The sequence below is a fragment of the Microcaecilia unicolor genome, chromosome 5 (assembly GCF_901765095.1).
Source record: "Microcaecilia unicolor chromosome 5, aMicUni1.1, whole genome shotgun sequence".
Classification (NCBI taxonomy): domain Eukaryota; kingdom Metazoa; phylum Chordata; class Amphibia; order Gymnophiona; family Siphonopidae; genus Microcaecilia; species Microcaecilia unicolor.
Window position 1 is genome coordinate 2,565,158 of NC_044035.1, and position 20,208 is coordinate 2,585,365.

A 20,208-nucleotide genomic window follows, 5' to 3' on the forward strand; every position below is an offset into this window, starting at 1 on the left:
CACTTAACTCTCATGTTTCTTAGTAACATAGTAGATGACGGCAGAAAAAGACCTGCACAGTCCATCCAGTCTGCCCAACAAGACAAACTCATATGTGCTACTTTTTGTGTATACCTTACCTTGATTTGTACCTGTCCTTTTCAGGGCACAGACCGTAGAAGTCTGCCCAGCACTAGCCCCACCTACCAACCACCAGCCCCGCCTCCCACCACCGGCTATGCCACCCAATCTCAGCTAAGCTTCTGAGGATCCATTCCCTCGGAACAGGATTCCTTTATGTTTATCCCACGCATGTTTGAATTCCGTTACCGTTTTCCTCTCCACCACCTCCCGTGGGAGGGCATTCCAAGCATCCACCACTTTCTCCGTGAAAAAATACTTCCTGACATTTTTCTTGAGTCTGCCCCCCTTCAATCTCATTTCATGTCCTCTCGTTCTATCGCCTTCCCATCTCTGGAAAAGGTTCGTTTGCGGATTAATACCTTTCAAATATTTGAATGTCTGTATCATATCACCCCTGTTTCTCCTTTCCTCCAGGGTATACATGTTCAGGTCAGCAAGTCTCTCCTCATATGTCTTGTAACGCAAATCCCATACCATTCTCGTAGCTTTTCTTTGCACCGCTTCAATTCTTTTTACATCCTTAGCAAGATACGGCCTCCAAAACTGAACACAATACTCTAGGTGGGGCCTCACCAACGACTTATACAGGAGCATTAAAACCTCTTTTCTTCTGCTGGTCACTCCCCTCTCTATACAGCCAAGCAACCTTCTAGTTATGGCCACCACCTTGTCACACTGTTTCGTCGCCTTCAGATCCTCAGATACTATCACCCCAAGATCCCTCTCCCCTTCAGTACCTATCAGACTTTCACCACCTAACACATATGTCTCTCGTGGATTTCTACTCCCTAAGTGCATCACTTTGCATTTCTTCACATTGAATTTTAATTGCCAAACCTTAGACCATTCTTCTAGCTTCCTCAGATCCTTTTTCATGTTTTCCACTCCCTCCGGGGTGTCCACTCTGTTACAGATCTTAGTGTCATCCGCAAAAAGGCAAACTTTACCTTCTAACCCTTCGGCAATGTCACTCACAAATATATTGAACAGAATCGGTCCCAGCACCTATCCCTGAGGCACTCCACTACTCACCTTTCCCTCCTCCGAGCGAATTCCATTCACCACCACCCGCTGGCATCTTGTTACCAAATTTACATGCCAGTCATAGACGTGGTGTAACTTCAGTTGCGTAAAAGTAGGAGGGACGCACGTAAGGCAGCCTGCAAGTACTGACATGCTCAAATGTACACTAAGCGTGTGCAGGGAGTGCAGATGATGGCGGCTGGAAGTGCGCCACTGACTTCCCCACTGGTCAGACAGCACAGGGCATCTTCAGGTGGTGGGACTTGGGCATGGGCATCCTCACCAGCCAAGGGATTAACTTTAACAAGATGGGGGAAGGGAGGGCAGAGAGGAAATGCATGGTGAACACAACTAGTGTAGCTCTGGGCCCACTCAGAAATGGACTAAAGGTGACTGACCTCCAGGATGAGAAACCCAATGTGCTGAAACTGATCACACAAATTCTAAGTACAGTGCTCAAATACATAAGAACATAAGCGTTGCCATACTGGCACAGACCGAAGGTCCATCAAGCTCAGTATCCAGTTTCCAGCAAGATCCCAAAACAATACAATACATTTTATGCAGCTTATCCTAGAAATACGCAGTGGATTTTCCCCAAGTGCATCTTAATAACGGCTTATGGACTTTTCTTTTAGGAATCTATCCAAAGCTTTTATAAACCTCATTAAGCTAACTGCTTTTACTATATTCTCTGGCAACCAATTCCAGAGTTTAATTACATGTTGAGTGAAGAATTACTTTTTCCGATTCGTTTTAAATTTACTACTTTGTAGCTTCATTGCGTGCTCCCTAGTCTTAGTATATTTGGAATAGTAAACAATAGATTCACGTCTACCCAGTGGCCTTCCTAGGGTGGCTGACACCCAGGGTGGATCGCTGATGCGCCCCCCTCCCCCCCCGTGGTGCAGCGCCACCCCCGCCCCCGGCAAAAGGCCACCTCCCCCTGAGAAAGGACACACCTCCCCCCCGGTGAAAGGACACCCCCCCCGGCTGCATTTTTACCTGCTGGGGGGGGGGGGGTGCTGCGCGCCTGTCTGCTTCGCTTGTTCCATGCACCCTCTGCCCCAGAACAGGAAGTAACCTGTTCCGGGGCAGAGGGAGCACGGAACGAGCGGTGCAGACAGGCACGCGGCACCCCCCCAGCGGCGTGCACCCGGGGCGGGCCACCCCCCCTTAGGAACGCCACTGCGTCTACCCGTTCCACTCCACTCATTATTTTATAAATCTCTATCTTATCTCCCCTCAGCCGTCTTTTCTCCAAGCTGAAGAGCCCTAGCCGTTTAGCCTTTCCTCATAGAGAAGTCGTCCCATCCCCTTTACCATTTTCGTCGCCATTCTCTGTACCTTTTCTAATTCCACGACATCTTTTTTGAGATGCGGCGACCAGAATTGAACACAATATTCGAGGTACAGTCACACTATGGAGCAATACAAAGGCATTATAACATCCTCATTTTTGTTTTCCATTCCTTTCCTAATAATACCTAACATTCTATTTGCTTTCTTAGCCGCAGCAGCACACTGAGCAGAAGGTTTCAACGTATCATCAATGACGACACCTAGATCCCTTTCTTGGTCCATGACTCCTAACGTGGAACCTTGCATGACGTAACTATAATTCGGGTTCCTCTTTCACATATGCATCACTTTGCACTTGCTCACATTAAACGTCATCTGCCATTTAGACACCCAGTCTCCCAGTCTCGTAAGGTCCGTCTGTAATTTTTCACAATCCTCTCACGATTTAACAACTTTGAATAACTTTTTTGTCATCAGCAAATTTAATTACCTCACTAGTTACTCCCATCTCTAGATCATTTATAAATATGTTAAAAAGCAGAGGTCCTAGCACAGACTCCTGTGGAAGCCCAGCTATCAACCCTGACATTTCATGTGAGGAATAAAGGTTCAGAGGATTATACTATTTGCAATTTCATAGCGCCACATACCTGAACATTCCACCCCGGCGTCTTCAGCGTGGCTGCAGGCACTAGAGAATGACCCACTGTTAGGACACTGCCAGAGATGTGCCTCGTTGCCTCCACACTGCACGTTATTCAGGATTATTCTTCCTCTACCTTGACCAAAAAAGGCATTTCCTGGAGCAGAAAGAGCAACTCCACATCTCAGCTGTCTGCAAACCACTAGTGCATCAATTCTGTCCCAGAGATTATCACACACAGTTCCCCAGACTCCGTTATAGTGAACTTCAACCCGGCCTCTGCATCTGTCCGCACCACCGACCAGTCGCAGGTTTGGCATCGAGTTCAAAGATGGACGAAGAGCTGTGAAGACAGGAAGAAATTCAGATTTTGTCATATTTTAAACTACAATGTATCTCCTGGGTTTAAGTTAAATTTATTTAAATGCTGGTTGGCTGCTGGGCTTGATGCAGGTGGCAGGTGCAAATTACCAAGACCTCCATTTGGTTTACATGAGAGGCATTGCTGAAGGGTTAGAAGGAAACGTTTGCCTTGTAGCAGACGACACGAAGATTAGCCAATAGAGTGGATACCATTAGAAGGGATCTCCGAATGTTAGAAGAATGGTCGAGGGTCTGGCAAGATTTATTGCTGTGAGGACTTTTTAACACTCATATCACCCCCCTCTTCAAGTCACTTCACTGGCTTCCGATCAGATACCGCATACAGTTCAAGCTTCTCCTACTAACCTACAAATGCACTCGATCTGCAGCCTCTCCTTACCTCTCTACCCTCATCTCCCCTTACGTCCCTACCCGTAACCTCCGCTCCCAAGACGAATCCCTCCTTTCAGTACCCTTCTCAACCACCGCCAACTCTAGGCTCCGCCCTTTCTGCCTCACCTCATCCCATGCTTGGAACAAACTCCCTGAGCCCATACGCCAGGCCCCCTCCCTACCCATCTTCAAATCATTGTTCAAAACCCACCTCTTCAATGTCGCTTTCGGCACCTAATCACAACACTTCTACTCAGGAAATCTAGACTACCCCAACTTGACATTTTGTTCTTAGATTGTAAGCTCTTCTGAGCAGGGACCGTCCTTAATTACTAATTTGTACAGCGCTGCGTAACCTTAGTAGCGCTCTAGAAATGTTAAGTAGTAGTAGTAGCATTTCATGATGGACTATTGAAGTTTTGTTAATTTTTGAGAAGGATATATGTTACAGTGCTCTTTTTAATATTGTAGCAGTATTATAATTTGAGTTTGAAATAAAGGTTGTACTTTGCATATTATTATTTGTTAAGAGTTAGTATCTTTTTTAGGCTTTCTTTTCTATTTTATAGTTAAAATTTAATGCCAAGAAGTGCAGAGTGATGTACTAGGGGTGCAGAAATGCAAAAGAGATATACCGGATAGGAGTGGAGAAATTGGTAAGCTCGGTTCAGGAAAGGGACCTTGGGTTGATGATGTCTGAAGATCTCAAGGTGACGAAACAGTGCGACAAGGTGGTGGCTGCGGCCAAAAGGATGCTAGGATGCATAGAGAGGGATATAACCAGCAGAAGAAAGGAGATATTGATGTCCTTGTACAAGTTGCGAGGCCCCACTTGGAGCACTGTGTTCAGTTTTGGAGGCCTAAGGGTGTGGTAAGAGGGGTTACTATACAAATTCATTTCCATTTGTGTGTAGCTTCAAGTAAAACACATGGAAAGCTGGAGTTACCTGGTAGCTGAGGCACCCCTGGTTGAGCAACTGTGGGGACAAAAAAGTAACATTAATCAGCCGCTGAAGACGTGTCCTGGCAAGGTTTGCGGGGTAGGAGAATGTGTTGAAGCTGTCTTTTAGAAAGTAGATCGACAAATTTTGCATATTTTCATATAATACTACTAGTAAAAAAGGCCCGTTTCTGACACAAATGAAACGGGCGCTAGCAAGGTTTTCCTCCTCTCCCCTTGCAGCCACCCATGTCCAGCGACCCTCCTCTCCCCCTGTGCCCACTGCTGCCACCCATAACCAGCGAACCTCCTCTCTCCCCTGCCCCCCTCCTGCCACCCATGTCCAGCGACCCTCCTCTGGACATGGATCAGCTGTGAGGCTTGTTTCCCCCCCCCCCCGGGTTCTGAAGTTGACATCATAATGGCTACGGTGATGTCAGCCTGATCTACAGAGCCTAGCAGACAAACTCGGAATGAGCCACGGTCCCAGGCAGCAAGTCAGAATGTTGGAGGTGAGAATTATTATATAGGATGAGTAGAAAATGAAGTTACCTGGAGGCCAAGGTGCCACTGGTTGAGCAGCTGTTGGGACAAGTAGATAAAATAATAATTAGCAGCTGAGTACGTGTCCTGGCTGGGTTTCGGAGGGTGGGTGTAGGGGGTCTGAGAATATGGGTAGATTGATAATTCATTACAGCCTGGTCTGGGTTTTCATATGAAACTATGTATGAAACGCTGAAGTTACCTGGTGGCCAGGGCACCATTGGTTGCATACCTGTTGGGATAAAAAAAAGTAACATTTCAATCAGCTGCTGAAGACATGTCCTGGTTGGATTGGGGGGGAGGGGGGTTGGGGGTCAGAGAATATGCTGAAGCTTTCTTTAGAGAGTAGATTGATATTTCATGATCTCAGTCTAGTTCTGCACATTTTCATATAATATGATGTCTGGAGTTACCTGGTGGCCAAGGTGCCACTGGTCGAGCAGCTGTTGGGACAAGAAGATAAAATAATAATCAGCAGCTAAGTACGTGTCCTGGCTGGGTTTGGGAAGGTGGGTGTAGGGGGTCTGAGAATATGGGTAGATTGATAATTCATTACAGTCTGATCTGGTTTTGTACATCCTATATAATAATTTCCAACTCCAATGTTCTGAAGCTGACTCCCGTGGCACTGAAGGGTTCATAGGGTCTGTGCGGTTCGTGCTGCCTGTAACCATCTGTCTCACTGTCCCGCCCTCGCATCATAACGTTATGACATCGAGGGCTGAACACTGAGAGGGAAGGGGATGCAGCATAGTTGCCAGGCAAAGCAACCTCAAACATGAGGGTGTTGTCGTCCCTCCCTTCCTCCCTTCCAGTTCCAGGCCCCCTCCCTCCGATGTTTAAAAGTCATCTTCACTTACCAAGTCAGGGTTACGGTGGCCGCCAGAAGCGGTAAAACGCCTGCAGCCTCGGCCTTTTTCTCTCTCTCACCTGTGGTCCCGCACTTGCGGAAACAGGAAATGAGGGTGAGACCACAGCTGAGAGAGAGAAAAGGGCCAAGCCTGCACGCCTTTTACCACTGCTGGCTGCCACCGTAACCCCAACGAGGTAAGTCAGGATGACTTTTAAACTTCGTAGGGAGGGGGCCTGGAACTGGAAGGGAGGGAGGGAGGAAGGGAGGGACGACGACCCTGGAACTGGGAGGGAGGGAGGGGGGCCCCCTGGCACACACTCTCAATCTCACACACACACTCTCTCTCTCTCAGACACGCTCGTACCCAGTCTCACTCTCTCTCTGTCACACACACACACACTCGCACATTCACTCTCTGTCTCACACAGTCACTCTCACACACACTCTCTCAAACAAACACACTCCGAGGAAAACCTTGCTAGTGCCCATTTCATTTCTTTCAGAAACGGGCCTTTTTTACTAGTTTTCATATAAAACTATGTATGAAACGCTGGAGTTACCTGGTGGCCAGGGCACCATTGGTTGCATACCTGTTGGGATAAAAAAGTAACATTTTAGTCAGCTGCTGAAGACATGTCCTGGTTGGATTGGGGGGTTTGGGGGTTGGAGAATATGTTGAAGCTTTCTTTAGAGAGTAGATTGATAATTCATGATCTCAGTCTAGTTCTGCACATTTTCATATAATATGATGTCTGGAGTTACCTGGTGGCCAAGGTGCCACTGGTTGAGCAGCTGTTGGGACAAGAAGATAAAATAATAATCAGCAGCTAAGTACGTGTCCTGGCTGGGTTTGGGAAGGTGGGTGTAGGGGGTCTGAGAATATGGGTAGATTGATAATTCATTACAGCCTGGTCTGGTTTTGTACATCCTATATAATAATTTCCAACTTCAACATTCTGGAGCAGACTCCCGTGGCACTGAAGGGTTCATAGGGTCCATGCGGTTCGTGCTGCCTGTAACCACCTGTCTCACTGTCCCGCCCTCACGTCATAACGTTGTAACGTTGAGGGCTGAACACTGAGAGGGAAAGGGATGCAGCATAGTTGCCAGGCAAAGCAACACAAAGTCAAACATGAGGGTGTTGTCGTCCCTCCCTTCCTTCCTTCCAGTTCCAGGCCCCCTCCCTCCGATGTTTAAAAGTCATCTTCACTTACCAAGTCAGGGTTACGGCGGCTGCCAGCAGCAGTAAAACGCGTGCAGCCTCGGCCCTTTTCTCTCTCTCACCTGTGGTCCCGCGCTTGCAGAAACAGAAAATGAGGGCGGGACCACAGCTGAGAGAGAGAAAAGGGCCGAGCCTGCACGTCTTTTACCACTGCTGGTGGCTGCCATAAACCCCATGAGGTAAGTCAAGATGACTTTTAAACTTTATAGGGAGGGGGCCTTGAACTGGAAGGGAGGGAGGGAGGAAGGGAGGGACGATGACCCTGGAACTGGGAGGGAGGGAGGGAGCCTGAAATTCGGATGGAGGGGGGGACCCTGAAACTCGGAGGGAGGGAGGGAGGGGATGACCCTGAAACTTGGAGGGAGGGAGGGAGGGGGGACGACCCTGGAACTCGGAGGGACAGAGGGAGGGAGGAGGATGACCCTGGAACTCGGAGGGAGGGGGACGACCCTGGAACTCGGAGGGAACTCAGAGGGAGGGAGGGGGATGACCCTAGAACTCGGAGGGAGGGAGGGGGACCCTGGAACTGGAAGGGAGCGGGGGAAGACCAAGGAACTGGGAGGGAGGGAGCCCCCCTGGCACATACTCTCAATCTCACACACACACTCTCTCTCTTTCACAGACACACTCGCACCCAGTCTCTCTCTCACACTCACACACTTGCACATTCACTCTCTCTCTCTCTCACACAGTCACTCTCACACACACTCTCTCAAACATACACACTCCGAGGAAAACCTTGCTAGCGCCCGTTTCATTTCTTTCAAAAACAGGGCCTTTGCTTTACTAGTTTTCATATAAAACTATTTATGAAACGCTGGAGTTACCTGGTGGCCAGGGCACCATTGGTTGCATACCTGTTGGGATTAAAAAGTAACATTTTAATCAGCTGCTGAAGGTTTCCTGGCAGGGGTTGTCGGATAGGAGAATACGTTGAAGCTGGAACAGCTGGTATAGGTGTCTGTGTTGTCATGATTTCTTACTCACTGGTGATTCTTTTCAGCTGGTATCAGTCTCCTGCATTGCCACTGGTCGCCTGCCCAACCGATGAGTGAGCAGCTCTATTGACTTTTAACAGATCTGCTGCCGTTTTTTATGTGAATATGTTTATTTTCTTAGCATAAGTTACTCTATAAAGGATGAAGAGAACTTACTTTAAGCTCAGATTGGATCTGTCATTTTGCAAACAAACCAAAATAAAATCCAGAAATGAAGGTTTGGTTGTTGTTTGCCATCCCCTGAATGTTGAAGGAGGATTAGGTGCTAAGAAGAAGTTAGGGGGGGGGGGGGAAGGGGGAGGGTGTAAAAGAGTTAGGATAGTAGTATTTTGATTCTTCTCCCTTCAATGTATTATTCACTTTGTTTAATATTTTATAATTGGACGTTGTTTGCTTATTGCTTTTTGTAAACTATTCTTATTTGGCTTTGAGAAGAGCAGGGCATCAAATTCATTAAAAAAAAAAAAATTCTGATCTGGTTTATTCATTGTGAGGGGTTTGAGAGGAGCTTCTTCAGGGAGGGCTAAGGCAGAGGCCGGAGGTTCCTTATAGACAGAGAATTCGCCCCCTAGTGCCCAAAAGCCCGGTCAGACTACTAACTAAAGGTAGGAACTACCATCCCCAGAACCCACCAGTTCCAATACAGGACTCTCAGGAAATAGAGGGGGAGGGGGATGATTGGGAAATGGTTTCTGATCAAGGAGATGGGGAGCAGCTGAGGGAACCCTGGGAGGAGGAGGCCATGGAATGGGATAAAATGGAAGCAGATGAGGAGGTAAGGGAGGAGAGCATGGAAGTTTTGGTGTTAGTGCTGACTCCAGCTGGTAAGGTAAAAGGTTTCATTGCTACAGTGTTGCCTCAACTATTTAAGACTGGGGGAGTGAAGTTGGTGCAGTTTGGGAGGAACTTGTGGAGGAAGCTAGCCAGCAAACTACCTGAAGACAGAAGGTAGTGCCGAGAAAGGTTGAGCTGTGGTTAAATCTGCCTGGGAAGGGGACTTGATCTATGTTGATGAAATGAAATGACTGTGGAAAGCTGAAGTTGTGAATTGTCATGGGGTGATGTAGCTGGAACAAGGATAAGACTGTGTAACTAAGCCTGTGAATAAAAGCCTTTTACCTATAAAAGTTTTGGAGCCGCTGCACTTTTGTTTGACCACTACAGTTAAGACAGCTTGAGTGGCTGCTACCAGGAAGGAGCTGGGGAAACTGGGCGAGTTAAGTAAGGAGGACAAGACTGTTAGTCTGAACACCTTGACTCACATCGAATTTGACAAGCTAAACAGGGTCAACCCTGGCCTGCTGAACGAAGGGGGACCAGATGACATCATTTATTTATTTAATTTTTTAAAATACTGTCTATAACCCAGAAAACATTCAGGCACAGAACAGTCACTTTTGATGTTTAGTAAGTTGATATCAAACAATCATTTGTTTTTCTTTCTTTACTTATAGGATACTGGGCTAGATGGACCTTTGGCTTGACCCAGTAAAGCTATTCTTATATTCCTATTTAAGTCAGACAAGTGCAAAGTGATACAGATAAGCCAGTACAATCCAAACCATAGCTATACAATGCTAATTCCTCATTAGGAGTCACCATCCAGAAAAGAGATCTATGCGTCTCTGTAGACCAGAGGTTCCCCAAACTGTCTTGGAGGACCACCAACTAGTCTGGTTTTCAGGATATCCACAATGAATATCCATGAAAAATATTTGCATATGGATATCCTAAAAATGTGAAATCAACGCTTAATCTGTAGACAAAAAGTGGAACTGTGGAGCTGGGAGAGGGGGTGAGTCAGTGACGAGGACAACATGAAATAGAGGGGCTGAAAAAAAGGGTTAAGGGCGGCCAGTGGTGTGCTGGAGCAGGCTCTCACAGGCTCTCGAGCCGTTTGTTAAGTTTTTAAGAATTTTGGGAGCCGGTTCTCCATGGCTACTTTAACAAATGGATCCCAAAATGTGGGCTTGGGCCCCTCCTGAATTCTCTTTTACTTTGCTGGCGAGAGAGAGCCCCCTGTTAACAATTTACCAGCACACCCCCGGTTATGGCAAAAGCCAGAGTAGGTGCATAGGGAGAGGAATGGCCAGCAGGAAAAGGAGGTGATCTTTCCGGACGGTTTACATCTCCTCCAGCCCAACGGTTCAGCCTACTCCAAAGTTTCTATATATCATCTGCAGTCCTTCCTAACAACATTTCCTGGGACCATTTTAGACTCTCTTCCCTCCCCCCTCCCTTTTTTTTTTCTTCTCACCCTGTTCCTTCTGTCCTCTCAATTTTAATTGTAACCATTTCACCACTGGTCTGGCGCTAGCCTAATCAGTACATTGTAAGCCACTTTGAGCCTGCTAACGTGGGAAAAATGTGGGATATAAGTGCGCTAAAATAAACAGTGCCACTGTGTAAGTCTCTGGCGAGACCTCGTTTAGAATACTGTGTAGAGCTCCAGAGACCGCTCCTCCTTGAGCTGTTTAAGTATAGTGTGGATTTATCTTATCAATATCACCAGAAGAAAATGTGCTTTTGTCAACTCTTTACTATTAAGTATGCATATCAGTAGACGTTTGTTTGTTTTTTTGTGGGGGGGGGGAAATACTATCTGGTATGGAATTATTTTCCTCCCAGAGTGTTCCAATACAGTGCAGTAGCGAGGGCGGCTGACACCCAGGGCGGTCGCCGCTGCGCACCCTCCCCCCCCGAAGCACATTTTTAATTGATTTAAAAGCGAGAGGCGGGCGGGAGGGCCGATCCGCCCCTGAGTCCACGTCGCTGGGAGCTGTGTCGGCTCCGTTGGTTCCTTGCTCTCTCTGCCCCGGAACAGGACGTAACCTGTTCCGGGGCAGAGGGAGCAAGGAACCAAAGGACCGGACCCCCCCCCCCCCAGCGGCTTGCACCCGGGGCGGACCACCCCACCGCCCCCTCTTCCTACGCCATTGTTCCAATAGCCCTAAAGGCTCATAATTCAAAACCCGTCCCCTCTCAGAGCAGCTCACTGGAGCCCCATGGATTGAATGATTATCCATCAGCTCCCAGATGTTCTGTGAGGTATTGGAAGAAGGAGTCACAGTTCTTAACGTGGTAAAACAGTAACATAGTACGTGACGTTCCATCAGTCATACTCCTTATCAATTCATGATTAAATCAACAATGAACATGATATTATATACGTGATCATGGTCTTTCTTTGGTGCAAAAGACCTATATCATTCTTGTCGCCTTCCTCTGGATCACTTCATTTCTTCTTACATCATTAGCAAGATACGGCCTCCAAAACTGAACATTATACTCCAGGTGGGGCCTCACCAATGACCTATACAGGGGCATCAACACCTCCTTTCTTCTGCTGGTTACACCTCTCCCTATACAGCCTAGCATCCTTCTGGCTACGGCCACCGCCTTGTCACACTGTTTCATTGCCTTCAGATCCTCAGATACTATCACCCCAAGATCCCGTTCCCTGTCTGTGCATATCAGCCTCTTACCACCTAACACGTACATCACCCTTGGATTTCTACTCCCTAAGTGCATCACTTTGCACTTCTTTGCATTGAATTTTAATTGCCAAACATTAGACCATTCTTCTAACTTTTACAGATCCTTTTTCATGTTTTCCACTCCCTATTGAGGCCCTTTTCCTTCTTTCTTCTAGGAAACATGCAGTTCAATAGATCCCAATATGGTAATATAACGTGTGAAAGTTGGTGTTACCTGGTGGCTGAGGTGCCATTCGTCCAGCAGCTGTTGGAATAAAAACAAAACATGAATCTGTGTCCTGGCAAGGTTTGTAGGGTTAGGAGAATATATGAAAGCTGGGAGTGGTGAAATGTGTGTCCACATTGGAGCATTTTATTGTCTCCAGCATCCCTCAAGTCATTGGCCCAACCTATGACATAACAGGGCAGCAGTTTCCCAAGGGCTAATTCTGGCAGATCCATGGGATACAGCCAGTGGTATGTAACCAGGTAAAGTAGTAATATACAGCAAAAAGAAAGTAACTTTTTGTAATACACAGTACAGTCTCGATTATCCGCCTTCGCTAATCTGAGCATATCCGACAGACCCCCCCGGTGACATCATTGCGTTTATTTCTATTAAAAATCTTAGCACATGTATAGTAATTACATTTTAGTGCTCCAGTCATGCTGCAGAATGTGCTATAATGTTGTTAATAAACAATTTTTGAAAACCAGGAACCCTATGCCTTTGTTCATGCATTGTTTGAGGGGGTTATGCATTGTTTTCCATATGATCCGACTTTTCACTTATCCAACAATGGGCCGGTCCTGCCTATGTCAGATAATCGAGATTGTACTGTATATAGTCTGGGGTACTCTTGTCCCTCCTCTTTACTCTTTTGGGACACTTCTCAGTCTGCTACTGAAAACGTAAAACTCTGCCCTTTCTGAGTAGCTGGGAGATTGACCCATTCAGGAGGTGCAGGAGCAGTTTGGGCTCACAGTGATAATCAAGAAAACATTTAGGGGCTGATTTACTAACAGTTAATGTATATTAATGCCATGAATATGCATTGTTTATCTCAATGGGCTTTGTGGTGAATGACGGACATTAAGGGGGGGTAGTTACTAGCATGCATTAAAGGAATAACACACAAGTTTTCCATCTTAATATGCATCAAACAGCAAAATTGTACATTATTTTAGCATAACACACATGCCAGTTTAAGGTACCATGGGCTATATAATAATGAGATGTGTAAAACAGCTCATTATTATCTAAATTGGATCAAGGGTTTTCTAACCTCCAGAACATACCAAGTTAAATCAAATACAAACATATCATCACCGTGGAAAGCAGTCTGTGGAGTACCTCAAGGATCACCACTGTCACCAACATATTGATGATCCCACTGGCAAAGTCCTTATCCAATCAAGGCCTCAATCCGTTCATCTATGCAGACGATGTTACAATTTACATTCCCTTCAGACATGACTTGTCAGAAATAACCAATGAAATCGAAGCAGGTCTGGACACCATGGACTCATGGGCTAACTCATTCCAATTGAAACTGAACACTGAAAAAACACATTGCCTCATCCTCTCATCTAAACACAACAAGAACAAACCCACAACCTTAACCACCCCAGAACACACCCTCCCTATCTCAGACAGCCTCAAAATACTGGGCGTCACAATCGACCACATAAACCACATAACCACAATCGACCACATAAACTCTGTAACAAAGAAAATGCTCTACTCAATGTGGAAACTCAAACCCATAAAACCTTTCTATCCGAGGGAAATATTTCGAAACCTAATACAATCAATGGTTCTAAGCCATGCAGATTATTACAACGGAATCTACGCGGGATATAAAGAACAACTCACAAAAAACCTCCAGACCGCCCAAAACACAGCGGCCAGGCTGATATTTGGTAAAACACGTTTCGAAAGTGCCAAACCCCTCCGAGAAAAGCTACACTGGCTTCCAATCAAAGAACAGATCATCTTCAAGATCTGCACCCTTGTCCACAAAATTATCTACGGTGTAGTCCCAGGATACATGATAAACCTCATAGACCTACCAACCAGGAACAGATCCAGATCATCTCGCACATACCTAAACCTTCACTACCCAACTTGCAAAGGACTCAAATACAAAACAACCTTTGCATCAAGTTTCTCCTATATAAGCGCACAAATGTGGAACGCACTCCCAAAAGCTGTGGAAACAATCCACGATCAACTAAACTTCAGAAAATCACTAAAAGCCAACCTCTTCAATATGGCCTACACTACAGATCCAATGTAAATTCCCACATCCGGCCACACAACTAAACCAAAGACCATACTTGGACAATATACAACCTCCCTCCTTTCGACCCTAATGGAGCTTGGAATATAGCTACCTTATTCGAACACAATATAACCTTGTATCTGTTCCCTACCAGATTTGGCAAACACCTTACGGTACTGTGTAAGCCACATTGAGCCTGCAAATAGGTGGGAAAATGTGGGGTACAAATGCAATACATAAATAAAAAAATAAATAAATTGCATAGCACAGCTTGACTGTATATGATAGTCTGAACCCCCCTCCCCCTAGCCACAAGGAGCTGCAGTGGGAATTGAACCCGCTTCGCCAGGATTTCAGTCCATTGCATTAACCATTAGGCTACTCTTCCCCACCAGTGAGTTGAATATTATGTGCTCCACCTTGAAGCATGTTAGATTGGTGGATTCTAAATTGAAAACATATGTAAAGGAGTTATTTATGAAACGATTTACCTGAACATATCACTCCAGCGTCTTCACCATGGTTGCAGTCACTTATGGAAGATCCACTATTAGGACACTGCCAGAGATGAGGCTCGTTACCTTTACACTGCACATTATCCAGGACTATATGTCCTCTACCACTCCCAAAAAAGGCATTTCCTGGAGCAGAAAGAGCTGCTCCACATCTCAGCTGTCTACAAACCACCTGTGCATCCATTCTGTCCCAGAAATCATCACAGACTGTTCCCCAGGCTCCTTTATAATGAACTTCAACACGACCTCTGCACCTGTGCCCACCACCAACCAGTCGCAGATTTGGCAACAAATCCATGGATGGACGAACAACTGTGAAGAAAGAAAATGTTTTAGCACAATGTACAATCTCCTAGGTCCGAGGTGTACATCAAGGGCAGTTTATTTTTGTTGGTTCTCTATAGGGCTTGATGTACTCTTATGCTAGACCACCTCATTGGAGGCACAGCTGGTTTCCCACATATGTCTTGTTGGCCACTTTAACTACATGGAATAAGTTTATTAGGAATTTCCTGAAATGTGTCCCATGCTAGATGCATCAGAATCCCCATCAGTGATGAAGTAGAAGATAATCTGAGAGGCTAGTAATGTATAGATATGCTTGTAATTGGGAGGGCTGCCTAGAAGAGAGGTATGAACCCTCATGCTCTGAATCTTTTCCTGTTCATCTCCTGTCCAAACAAGATGGCTGTGGCCCAAGGTTGGAATGTATAGGCCTTCTGGATATGGGAGATTTCTGGGGGTACTATGGGGATTGCTGTGAGGGAAAAAGACCAGAAAGTGATCTAGTGTGAAGAGCGCAGTGAGTGTTTCATTCTCATCATCTGCTGTGAAAATATTGTATAAAGTAGATTTCTAGATGGAGTTAAGCCAAGAACTACCAGGTGGAAACTTACTTCAAAGTTGTTGTCTCAAAGGAGTGTTCAGGAGCCTATTCATGCCAAGATGTGTGCTACTGATCTGCACCCAGAATTTCTGGGTACCAAGAAGAGGGCAAAGGAAGGTCCTAAATCTCAGAATAGTGCATCAGAAGCTAAAGGGTGGAGGAGCAAAACTCCTAATGTGTGGCATATGAAGATTTTAATGCTTTTATTTTAATGTGTCCGAGCTGTGAGCTCTGCTTAGATTTTTAGGTTTCTCAACTGTGTATTCATTTTGCATTGGAAATGTAGCATAATCAAGATCTCTGCCTGCACCAATGGGTTTTTTTCCTAACTAATTTCCCAGTAGAGCTATATTATATATTTTTGGACTGTATTGGGACATATGCTGACAACTCCAGAATATGAGAGTACAAGAAGACTGTCTTTCTCCTTGCTCATGAAGACCTCTAGGAAGCAGGGGCAAACTGACAGTGATCTGGGCCCTCAGACAAAAAGGGTCATGGGTCCCCAAACAACTATTGAAAGTGATTAAATTAAATAGACGTTAGTAGCTGAAAAAATAAGAGCAAAAGAGGCTTTATTCAAGAAATACAAAAGAACGCAACGAGAGGATCACAGAAAAGATTATCGGATTAAACTCAAAGAAGCAAAGAGGGAAATATGATTTCATGTAAACCAGAAGACAGAAAGAAACCAGATAAAAAGCTCAAAATTTAAAAAAGAAGCAAGACAGTTTTGTGGAGGAGTGGCCTAGTGGTTAGGGTGGTGGACTTTGGTCCTGAGGAACTGAGTTCGATTCCCGGCACAGGCAGCTCCTTGTGACTCTGGGCAAGTCACAACCCTCCATTGCCTGCCGCATTGAGCCTGCCATGAGTGGGAAAGCGCAGGGTACAAATGTAACAAAAAAAAAATAGTGTGCCACAGACAGAAACTCTGGATTTCAGGTAATACAATAAGTGAAAAATGGAGTTACCTGGTGGTCAAGGCGCCACTGGTAGAGCAGCTGTTTGGACAAAAAACTAAGATTTAAATCAGCAGCTGAAGATGTGTCCTGGATGGATTGGGGGGGGGTTTGGAGGTTGGAGAATATGTTGAAGCTTTCTTTTAGAGAGTAGATTGATAATTCATTACATCCCAGTCTGGTTTTCCATATTTTCGTATAATAATACAATGAGTGAAAAGTGGAGTTACCTGGTGGCCAAGGTGCCGCTGGTCGAGCAGCTGTTGGGACAAGAAGGTAAATTTTAAAGAGCAGCTGAAGATGTGTCCTGAATGGATTGGGGGGAGGGTTGTGGAGGTAGGAGAATATGTTGAAGCTGTGTTTTAGAGAGTAGATTGATAATTCATTACATCCCAGTCTGGTTTTGCATATTTTCTTATAATAATACAATGAGTGAAAAAAGGAGTTACCTGGTGGCCAAGATGCCGCTGGTCGAGCAGCTGTTGGGAAAATAAGGTAAATTTTAATCAGCAGGTGAAGACGTGTCCTGAATGGATTGGGGGGAGGGTTGTGGAGGTAGAAGAATATGTTGAAGCTGTGTTTTAGAGAGTAGATTGATAATTCATTACATCCCAGTCTGGTTTTGCATATTTTCTTATAATATGATGTCTGGAATTACCTGCTGGTCGAGGTGGCCCTGGTCGAGCAGCTGTTTGGACAAAAAAGTAATATTTAAATCAGCAGCTGAAGATGTGTCCTGGATGGATTGGGGGGGTTTGGAGGTTGGAGAATATGTTGAAGCTTTCTTTTAGAGAGTAGATTGATAATTCATTACATCCCAGTCTGGTTTTGCATATTTTCATATAATAATACAATGAGTGAAAAAAGGAGTTACCTGGTGGCCAAGATGCCGCTGGTCGAGCAGCTGTTGGGAAAAGAAGGTAAATTTTAATCAGCAGGTGAAGACGTGTCCTGAATGGATTGGGGGGAGGGTTGTGGAGGTAGGAGAATATGTTGAAGCTGTGTTTTAGAGAGTAGATTGATAATTCATTACATCCCAGTCTGGTTTTGCATATTTTCTTATAATATGATGTCTGGAATTACCTGCTGGTCGAGGTGGCCCTGGTCGAGCAGCTGTTTGGACAAAAAAGTAATATTTAAATCAGCAGCTGAAGATGTGTCCTGGATGGATTGGGGGGGTTTGGAGGTTGGAGAATATGTTGAAGCTTTCTTTTAGAGAGTAGATTGATAATTCATTACATCCCAGTCTGGTTTTGCATATTTTCGTATAATAATACAATGAGTGAAAAGTGGAGTTACCTGGTGGCCAAGGTGCCGCTGGTCGAGCAGCTGTTGGGACAAGAAGGTAAATTTTAAAGAGCAGCTGAAGATGTGTCCTGGCTAGGTTTGGGGAGGGGGGGGGGGGGAGGTTAGGATAATATGTTGAAGTTTTCTTGTAGAGGGTAGATTGAAAATTCATTACATCCCTGTATGGTTTTGTACATTTTCATATAACACGATGTCTGGAGTTACCTAGTGGCCAAGGTGCCACTGGTTGAGCTGCTGTTGGGACAGTTAGAAACATTTTAATCAGCACCTGAAGTTGTGTCCTGGCATAGTTTGTAGGGGTAGGATGACATGTCAAAACTGAAACTACTCTTAACAGGTGTTCATGTTGCCCCAATTTTAACAGAACTGCTGTGCTGAAGTTCTATGTAGGCAACTCAGACACAGGGAAGATAATTTTATAACAGGACACTTATACTGTGTCTGTTTTATAAAAGTAAAATATGTGTCTGTGTTACCCGTAGAAATATGCTTATTTGAGATGTACTAGTCACATTTTCTCTTCAAAGTTTGCTTCTTATTGTGGGGAGGAGTTTGCATGCATCAGTGAAGCTTGAAGGGATGCTGTCTGGAGTTATAACTCCTAATAGGGCCCTCCCCATGGCAGAGAAGTTCATGCACAGATATCAGACCAAGTCACACCACCCCTACATTGGAAAGCAACGATATACTGGTAACTCACACTGTGTGGGAGAAGACAGCGGTAAAGTACTTCTGTATATTGCCATCTGAAGTGCAGCCCTGCTCTGCTGACTGACTGACCTCTCTAAGATGCGCTGTTCCTCCTGCTGGACATATGGTGCCATCTACAGGTTGATTGGTCGCCATATAATTGCTGTGTATTGCTTTGGGTTGGGAATTGGCTGAACTAGAAACCAACCTTTGGGTTCATGTGCTTTTACTCTGAGCTACTTTTAGGATAAGACCTTTGTTGTCTTTATTCTTGCTTTTCATTTTCTTCTTGCTGCTATTATAAATAAAGAAGCTATATATTTTTACAATGCCCTTGGTTATGGAGTTACTTCTGTTATTATTTAGGTGTTATGAATTTGGACCTATAGATAAAGGGACACAATTGCTTTCCAGATTACACAGTCTAATAGAAAAATGGCCTGGATTGGCCGCTGTTGTAGAGAGGATACTGGGCTCGATGGACCCTTGGTCTTTTCCCAGTGTGGCATTACTTATGTACTTATGGCAGGTGCCGTGTTTTTCTGTAGTCTTTACTAAGTGTCAGGTTCCCACTTACACCCCAGAAAGAGTGTAACTGTGAACACCTCACAGTTGGAGGTTCCACTAAGATAAGATGAACGATTAGATAACAAGGTCTTTTATCAGAACCAATTTTCACCCTGTATTGAATACAGCTCTAGCTAACCTGTCTTTCATTATTCAGACTATGTTAGTACAGTAGCTAGAGGTTTGGAGTTCTTCCCAGAGTAGATTACCATTGTTTACAGTTCACTGAGAACATATTTGGTAAACATTTCCGTGTAGGCAGTTTTACCGTGAAAAGAGCCCTGGATGGGAAATAGACTAGGACAGACTGCTAAAGCTGAGAGAGTACCTTGTTTTAAATGCCAGGTATAATAGAGACAGCACTATTTCATACATATGTAAGTGCAAGTGTCTATTCACTGAATAAGAACTATAAACAATACATTGTGAGTCCCAATTAGAACACTTAATTACAATGATCATATTAAAATGAATAAATGTTTTAGTGTGAATTAGAAGCAACTGAATAATAGCAGCAAAAGGAAAAAGTGTTTCATCTCTGTGAGCACAGAGTGAAAACACATTGTTAACTCCTTTTGTCATTAATGAAACAGTGCTTCTGGTTCCCCACTTTCCCGGCATATAATCAATTCTAATTGTAGCTGGAGCAGTAGATCTTTGTATAGGTCTCAGCTACACAGACAGAGCTGCTGTTAAATTGTTCTGCAATTGTGATTCAATCTACTTTAGTGTTGACAGATATCAATATAGTGGACACCCATTACCTTCTGGCAGTCATGTTTTCTTCATGTATAAAGCCACTCACAGATACTGAAGTGACAGACCGAGAGGACTTAGCATAACAAGTCTTTATTAGGAAGTGTATAATAGTTGGGGGTAACGACCCCCACCACAGCACTTGTGACCATGCTGCAGAAAACTATCACATCAGAGGTAGCACTTGCTGTGATCCATTTCAGCCCTTCCTATTTTAAACTAAAAAGGCAACACCCAGACCTCCTTTAACATCAGAATATGTTTCCAGATTACATATGGAAATAAATTATCATTAAAATCATTTACCTGAACATTCCACCCCAGCGTCTTCAGCGTGGCTGCAGGCATTAGTGAATGACCCGC

The 20,208-nt window shown here is 44.9% G+C and overlaps 1 protein-coding gene across 1 annotated transcript in view; it reads right to left on the reverse strand.

Moving 5' to 3' along the window:
- The window catches only part of LOC115471030 (deleted in malignant brain tumors 1 protein-like), a 94,816-nt gene that overhangs the window by 25,010 nt on the left and 49,598 nt on the right, over nucleotides 1–20,208 (reverse strand). The window contains exons 3-4 of the mRNA XM_030204699.1: nucleotides 4,795–4,824; nucleotides 3,099–3,434 (exon numbers count right to left, since the gene is read on the reverse strand). Of these exons, the coding sequence (XP_030060559.1) occupies nucleotides 3,099–3,434; nucleotides 4,795–4,824 (366 nt within the window). The remainder of the gene's footprint in view (nucleotides 1–3,098; nucleotides 3,435–4,794; nucleotides 4,825–20,208) is intronic.